The 9,272-nt window shown below is 39.9% G+C and overlaps 1 protein-coding gene across 1 annotated transcript; it reads right to left on the bottom strand.

Annotated features, from left to right (window-relative positions):
- Window positions 1-990: 990 nt before the first annotated feature.
- Window positions 991-8,702, bottom strand: LOC126074822 (prestalk protein-like). Its single transcript, XM_049881620.1, has 9 exons — window positions 8,453-8,702; window positions 7,901-8,341; window positions 6,034-6,487; window positions 5,419-5,522; window positions 4,779-5,317; window positions 3,856-4,141; window positions 2,636-2,785; window positions 1,659-1,847; window positions 991-1,388 (listed from the first exon to the last, which is right to left on the bottom strand). The coding sequence occupies exons 1-9, from the start codon at window positions 8,700-8,702 to the stop codon at window positions 991-993; spliced, it is 2,811 nt and encodes a 936-aa protein (XP_049737577.1).
- Window positions 8,703-9,272: the final 570 nt, after the last annotated feature.

The following is a 9,272-nucleotide window of genomic DNA, read 5'->3' as shown; positions in this document are numbered from 1 at the left end:
TTTGTTATCTATACACACAGATTTGTTGTATATATACTCAGATTCACTATCTGTACACCCAGATTCACTATCTGTACACCCAGTTTCACTGCGTATACACTAAGATTCACTATCTTTACACCCAGAATCATTGTCTATACACCGAGATTCACTGTCTATACACCCAGGTTCACTGCCTATACTCCCGGATTCACTACCTGTACAACTAGGTTCCCTATCTATACACCCAGGTTCACTGTCTATACACCCAGATTCATTATCTGTACACTCAGAATCACTGTCTACACTCCTAGATTCACTGTCTATACACTCCTATTCAGTACCTATACACCCAGATGCACTATCTATACACCCAGATTCATGAACTTTACACTCAGATTCACTGTCAATACACTCAGATTCACGATCTATACTCCCAGATTCACTGCCTATACACCCAGATTCACTATCTGTACACACAGATTCACTATCTATATACCAAATTCAGTGCCTATACCCTAAGGATCACTATCTATACACCAGGTTTACTGTCTGTAAACCTAGATTCACTGTCTATACACCCAGATTCGCTATCTATACACCAAGATTCACTGTCTATACACCAGATTCACTGTCTATACACTCAGATTCACGATCTATAAACCCAGGTTCATTGTCTATACACCCAGATTCACTGTCTGCACACCCAGATTCACTATCTATAAACCCACGTTCACTGTCTATACACCCAGATTCACTGTCTATACACCTAGATTCACTGTGTATACAGCCAGATTCACTATCTATACACCAGTCTCACAATCTGCACACCCAGATTCACTGTCTGTACATCCACATTCACGATCTGTACACCCTGACTCGCTATCTATGCACCCAGATTCATTATCTATACACCTGGATTCACTATCTATACAGCCAGTTTCACTATATATGACCCAGATTCACTGTATATACACCCAGATTCACTGTCTATACACCTAGATTCACTAACTATACACCAGATTCATTGTCTGTACTCCCAGATTCACTATCTATATAACCAGGTTCACTATCTATGCAACCAGATTCACTGTCTATACTCCTCGATGCACTGTCTATACACTCAGATACACTATCTATACACCCAGATTTACTACCTATACACCCAGATTCATGATCGAAACACCCAGATTCACTGTCTATACACTGAGATTCACGATCTATACTCCCATGTTCCCCCTCTTCACACCCATATTCACTATCTGTACACCCAGATTCACTATCTATACACCCAGATTCACTGTCTTTTCTCCTAGATTCATTGTGTATACACTCAGTTCCACTATCTATATACCCAGATTCACGTTCTGTACACCCAGATTCACTGTCTATACACTCAGAGTCACGATCTATACTCCAGATTCACTGCCTATACACCCAGATTCACTATCTGTACACCCAGATTCACTATCTATACACCCAGATTCACTGTCTATACACCCAGATTCACTGTCTATACACCGACATTTGCTATCTATAGACCGAGGTTCACTGTATATATACCTAGATTCACTATCTTTACACTGAGATTCACTGTCTATACACCAGATTCACCATCTATACACGCAAATTCACTAACTATACACCAGATTCATTGTCTATACTCCCAGATTCACTACCGATACAACCAGATTCACTATCTATACGCCCGGGTTCACTGTCTGTACACCCAGATTCGCTCTCTGTACACCCATATTCACTATCTGTACACCCAGATTCACTATCTATACACCCAGATTCACTGTCTTTTCTCCTAGATTCATTGTGTATACACTCAGTTCCACTATCTATATACCCAGATTCACGTTCTGTACACCCAGATTCACTGTCTATACACTCAGATTCACTGTCTATACACTCAGAGTCACGATCTATACTCCAGATTCACTGCCTATACACCCAGATTCACTATCTGTACACCCAGATTCACTGTCTATACACCCAGATTCACTGTCTATACACTCAGATTCACTGTCTATACACTCAGAGTCACGATCTATACTCCAGATTCACTGTCTATACACCCATATTCACTATCTGTACACCCAGATTCACTATCTATACACCAGATTCAGTGCCTATACACTAAGTTTCACTATCTATACACCAGGTTCACTGTCTGTAAACCCAGATTCACTGTCTATACACCTAGATTCGCTATCTATACACCGAGATTCACTGTCTATACACCAGATTCACTGTCTATACACTTAGATTCACTATCTGTACTCCCAGATTCTCTATTTGTGCACCTATATTCACTATCTGTAAACCCAGTTTCACTGTCTATTCTCCTAGATTCATTGTGTATGCACTCAGTTTCACTATCTATACTCAGATTCATGATCTATACACCCAGATTCACTATCTGTACATCCAGTTTCTCTGTGTATACACCAAGATTCAGTATCTTTATGCCCAGATTCACGGTCTATACACCCAGATTCGTTGTATATACACCCAGATTCGGTGTCTAAACACCCAGATTTACTGTCTATACACCCAAATTCACTATCTATATACACAGATTCACTATCTATACACTCAGTTTCACCATGTATACAACCAGATTCACTATCTATACACCCAGACTCACTGTCTATACGCCCAGATTCACTGTCGAAACACCCACATTCACTATCTGTACACCAGGATTCACTGTGTATACACCCAGATTCACTGTGTATACACCAAGATTCACTATCTTTACCCCCAGGTTCACTGCTTATATACCCAGATTCACTATCTATACCCCAGATTCACTATCTATACACCCAGATTTACTATCTATACACCCAGATTCGGTATCCATACACCCAGGTTCACTCTCTATACACCCAGATTCAGTGTCTATACACTCAGATTCACTGTGTATACACTAAGATTCACTAGCTATATGCCCAGATTCACTGTGTATACACCCAGATTCACTGTCTATACACCCAGATTCACTGTCTATACACCCAGATTCGCTATCTATACACCGAGGTTCACTGTATATATACCTAAATTCACTATCTATACACTGAGTTTCACTCTCTACACACCAGATTCACTGTCTATACACCCAGATTCACTAACTATAAATCAGATTTATTGTCTATACTCCTAGATTCACTATCTATACAACCAGGTTCACTATCTATACACCCAGGTTCACTGTCTATACACCCAGATTCGCTCTCTGTACACCCATATTCACTATCTGTACACCCGGATTCACTATCTATACACCCAGATTCACTGTCTTTTCTCTTAGATTCATTGTGTATACACTCAGTTTCACTATCTATATACCCAGATTCACATTCTATACACTCAGATTCTCGATATACACCCAGTCTCTCTGTGTATACACCAAGATTCACTATCTTTATGCCCAGATTCATTGTCTATACACCCAGATTCACTGTCTATACACCCAGATTCACTATCTATACACCCAGGTTCACTGTCTATACACCTAGATTCACTGTGTTTGCAGCCAGATTCACTATCTATAAACCCAGATTCATGATCTGTACACCCAGATTCACTGTCTGTACATACAGATTCACAATCTATACACCCTGACTCCCTATCTATGCACCCAGATTCACTATCTATACACACAAATTCATTATCTATACCCCCGGATTTGCTATCTATACACCCAGATTCACTATCTATACACCCAGATTCACTCTATATAACCCAGGTTCACTATATATACACCCAGATTCGCTGTCTAAACACCCAGATTCCCTGTCTATACACCCAAATTCACTATCTATATACACAGATTCACTATCTATACCCCAGATTCGCTATCTATACACTCAGTTTCACCATCTATACAACCAAATTCACTATCTATACACCCAGGTTCAGTATGTGTACACCCAGATTCACTGGCTATACACCCAGTTTCTTTATCTATATGCCACGTTTCACTATCCATACACCCAGGTTCACTATCCATACACCAAGATTCACTATCCCTATACTGAGATTCACAATCTATGCACCCAGATTCACTATCTATACACCCAGACTCACTGTCTATACGCCCAGATTCACTGTCGAAACACCCAGAATCACTATCTGTACACCCAGATTCACTCTGTATACACCCAGATTCACTGTCTATACACCAAGATTCACTATCTTTACCCCCAGGTTCACTGCTTATATACCCAGATTCACTATCTATACCCCAGATTCACTATCTATACAGCCAGATTCAATACCTATACTCCCAAGTTCACGATACATACACCAGTATTCACTAGCTATAAACCCAGTTTTCCTATCTATTTGCCCCGGTTCACTATCCATACAACCAGGTTCACTGTCTGTACACCCAGGTTCTCTATCCATACACCCAGATTGACTATAAGTACATCGAGATTCACAATCTATACACCCAGATTCACTATCTATACACCCAGATTCGCTATCTATACACCCAGTTTCACTGTGTATACATCAAGATTCACTATCTTTACACCCAGATTTATTGTCTATACACCCAGATTCAGTGTCTATACACCCAGGTTTACTATGTATACACGAAGATTCACTGTCTATACCCCCAGGTTCACTATCTATACACTAAGATTCACTATCTATACTCCCAGATTCACTATCTATATACCTAGATTCACTATCTAAACACCGAGTTTCCCTATACATACACCCAGATGCACTGTGTATACTCCCAGTTTTACTATCTATACACCTAGATTCACTATCCATACCCCATGTTCACTGTTTATACACCCAGGGTCACTATCAATACACCCAGATTCACTATGCATGCACCCAGATACTCTATCTATGCACCCAGATTCACTATCTATACATCCACATTCTCTATCTACACACCGAGATTTACTATCCATACACCCAGATTCAGTATTTATACACCCAAATTCACTGTCTATACAGCCATGTTCACTATCTTTACTCATAGATTCAGTATCATTACAACCCGATTCACTGTCCATAGACCCGGATTCACTATCCATACACTCAGATTCACTGTCTATACACCCAGTTTTACTGTCTATACACCCATATTCACTGTCTATACACCCAGATTCTCTATCTGTACACCTAGATTCACTGTCTATACACCAAGATTCACTATCTTTATGCCCAGATTCTCTTTCTATACACCTAGATTCGCTGTCTATACACACAGATTCATTATCTCTGCACCCAGATTCGCTATCTATACACCCAGATTCGGCAACTGTACACCCAGATTCACTGCCTGTATGCCCAGATTCACTGTCTATACACCCACATTCACTATCTATACTCCAGATTCACTTTCTATACACCTAGATTTACTGTCTATACACCCAGGTTCACTATGTATACACGCAGACTCACTGGCTATAAACCCAATTTCAATATCTATACTCCCAGATTCACTATCCATACACTCAGGTTCACTATCTTGACACCCAGATTCACTATCCATATGCTGATATTCACTATTTGTACACCCAGATTCACTATATACCCAGATTCACTATCTATACACCCAGATTCACTATGCATACTACCAGGTTCACTATCTATACACCCAGGTTCACTATCTATACATCCAGGTTCACTCTCTATACACCCAGTTTTACTAGCTATACCCCAAGATTCACTATCTATACACCGAGATTCACTGTGTATACATCCAGGTTCACTATCTATAGACCCAGATTCACTGTCTAAACATCCAGAGTCGCTTTCTATACCCGATATTCATTATTTATATACCCAGATTCACAATCTATACACTCAGCTTCGCTATGCATACACCCAGAGTCACTGGCTATATACCCAGTTTCACTACATATACGCCCAGATTCACTATCCATATACCCAGGTTCACAGTCTATACACCCAGGTTCACTATCTGTACACCCAGATTCACTGTCTATACAGCCAGATTCACTATCTGTACACCCAGTTTCACTGTGTATACACCAAGATTCACTATCTTTTCACCCAAATTCACTGTCTATACTCCGAGATTCACTGTCTATATACCCAGATTCACTATCTATACATGCAGCTTGACTGTCTATACACCCAGATTCACTGTCTATACACCTAGATTCACTGTCTTTACAGCCAGATTCACTATCTATACACCCACAATCACTATCTATGCACCCAGATTCACTGTCTATACACCGAGGTTCACTATCTATACATCCAGATTCACTAGCTATAGAAACAGTTTCAATATCTATATGCACAGATTCACTATCCAGACACTGCGGCTCACTATCTATACACCCAATTTCACTATGCATATAAAGAGGTTCACTATCTATACACCCAGATGCACTGTCTATACACCCAGACTCACTATCCATACACCCAAATTCATAGTCCAAAAACCCAGATTCACTATATATACACTGAGATTCAGTGTGCATACACCCAAGTTCACTGTCTATAAACCCAGATTTACTCTCAATACACCAGATTCACTATTTATACCCCATATTCACTATCAATACACCCAGATTCACCATCTATATACCCAGATTCACTGTCCATACATCCAGATTCTCTCCCTGTACATGCGGATTCACTCTCTATACACCCAGATTCACTGTCTATACACCCAGATTCACTGTCTATACACCCAGATTCACTGTGTATACACCCAGATTCAGTATCTATACACCCAGGTTCACTGTCTATACACCTAAATTCACTGTCTGTATAACCAGATACACTATCTATACACCCAGATTCACTATCTATACACTCAGATTCACGATCTATATACCTAGATTGAATATCTATACACCCAAATTCACTATACATACACAAAGATTCACTGTCTGTACACTCAGATTCGCTATCTATACACCCAGATTCACTATCTATACACCCAGGTTCACTGTCTTTACTCCCAGATTGACTATCTATACAACCAGGTTCTGTATGTATACACCCAGGTTCACTGTCTATACACCCAGATTCATTATCTATACACTCAGATTCACTGTCTACACTCCTAGATTCACTGTCTATACATCCAGATTTACGTTCTATACACCAGATTCACTATCTGTACACCCAGATTCACTATCTATAGACCAGATTCACTGCCTATACACTAAGGTTCACTATCTATACACCAGTTTCACTGTCTATAAACCCAGATTCAGTGTCTATACACCCAGATTCGCTATCTATACACCAGATTCACTGTCTATACACCCAGATTCACTAACTATACACCTGATTCATTGTCTATACTCCCAGATTCACTGTCTATACAACCAGGTTCACTATACACCTAGATTCACTGTCTATACTCCTTGATGCATTGTCTGTACACTCAGATTCACTATCTATACACCCAGATTCACTATCTAAACACCCAGATGCACTATTTATACACTCAGATTCACGATCTATACTCCCAGATTTGCTATCTGTACACCCAGATTCACTATCTATACACCCAGATTCACTATCTATACACCCAGATTCACAATTGAAACACCCAGATTCACTGTCTATACACTCAGATTCACGATCTATACTCCTAGATTCGCTATCTATTCACCCATATTCACTATCTGTAAACCGAGATTCACTATCTATACACCCAGATTCACTGTCTATTCTCCTAGATTCATTGTGTACACACTCAATTTCACTATCTATACACCCAGATTCACGATCTATACACCCAGATTCACTGTCTGTACACTCAGATTCGTGATCTATGCACCCAGATTCGCTATATATACACCCAGATTCACTATACACACTGATTCGCTAACTATACTCAGAGATTCGTTATATATACACTCAGATTCACTATCTATACACCCAGGTTCAGTACCTGTACACCCAGTTTCACTGTGTATACACCAAGATTCACTATCTTTATGCCCAGATTCATGGTCTATACACCCAGATTCACTGTCTATACTCCCAGGTTCACTATCTATACTCCCAGATTCACTATCTGTATACCTAGATTCACTATATGTACACCCAGTTTCACTGTGTATACTTCCAGTTTCACAATCTATACGCCTAGATTCACTATCCATACCCCCACATTCACTGTCTATACACCCAGGGTCACTATCAACACTCCCAGATTCACTATCCATGCACCAAGATACACTATCAATGCACCCATATTCACTATCTATACACCCATATTCTCTATCTATACACATAGATTTACTATCCATACACCCAGATTGACTACCCATAAACCCCGAGTCAGTATTTATACACCCAGATTCACTGTCTATACAACCAGGTTCACTATCTATACACACAGATTCTCTACCATTACACCCAGATTCACTATCTATACACCCAGATTCAGTATCTGTACACCCAGATTCACTATCTGTACACCTAGATCCACTGTCTTTACACCAAGATTCACTATCTTTATGCCCAGATTCTCTTTCTATACACCTTGGTTCGCTGTCTATACACACAGATTCACTATCTATACACCCAAATTCAGGATGTATACATCCAGATTCACTGTCTGTAGATCCAGATTCACAATCTATACACCCAGATTCACTGGCTATACACCCAATTTCAATATCTATGTGCCCAGATTCACTATCCATACAGTCAGGTTCACTACCTATACACCCAGATTCTCTATCCATATACCGATATTCACTACCTATACACCTAGAATCACTATCCATACAACCATGTTCACTATCTATACACCAGATTCACTATCTATACACCCAGGGTCACTCTCTATACACCCAGTTTCACTATCTATACACCCAGATTCACTCTCTGTACACCGAGATTCACTCTCTATACATCCAGTTTCACTATCTATACACCCAGAATCACTATATATACACCGACATTCACTGTGTATACACCCAGATTCACTGTCTATACACTCAGGTTCACTATCCATACACACAGATTCACTATCTATACATCCAGATTCACTATCTATATGCCCAGATTCACTGTCTGTACACCCAGGTTCACTGTCTATACACCCAGATTCACTGTCTATACACCCAGATTCGCTATCTATACACCCAGATTCACTATCTATACACCCAGATTCACTGTCTATACACGCAGATTCACTGTCTATACAACCAGTTTCGCTATATATATACCGAGGTTCAATATCTATACATCCAGCTTCACCATTCATACACCCGGAATCGCTATGTATACACCCAGATTCACTGTCTATACAC

Source organism: Elephas maximus, chromosome 4 (assembly GCF_024166365.1).
Source record: "Elephas maximus indicus isolate mEleMax1 chromosome 4, mEleMax1 primary haplotype, whole genome shotgun sequence".
NCBI lineage: Eukaryota > Metazoa > Chordata > Mammalia > Proboscidea > Elephantidae > Elephas > Elephas maximus.
The sequence above is the reverse complement of the archived record's forward strand: the minus strand, read 5'-3'. Positions and strand labels throughout refer to the sequence as shown.

Bases quoted from the DNA above. Each gene is read 5' to 3' on its own strand.
- LOC126074822 (XM_049881620.1), bottom strand. From the start codon at position 8,702: ATGGATAGAGAATCTGGGTGTATAGGTAGTGAACCTGACTGTATGGAT. The intron at 1,848-2,635 runs GTGAGTCTGGGT...CTGGGTGTACAG, and splicing joins TGAATCTGGGCGTATAGACA to AACGTGAATCTGGGTATATA. The intron at 1,389-1,658 runs GTAGTGAATCTG...TCTGGAGTATAG, and splicing joins TAGTGAATCTGGTTGTATCG to ATCGTGACTCTGAGTGTATA.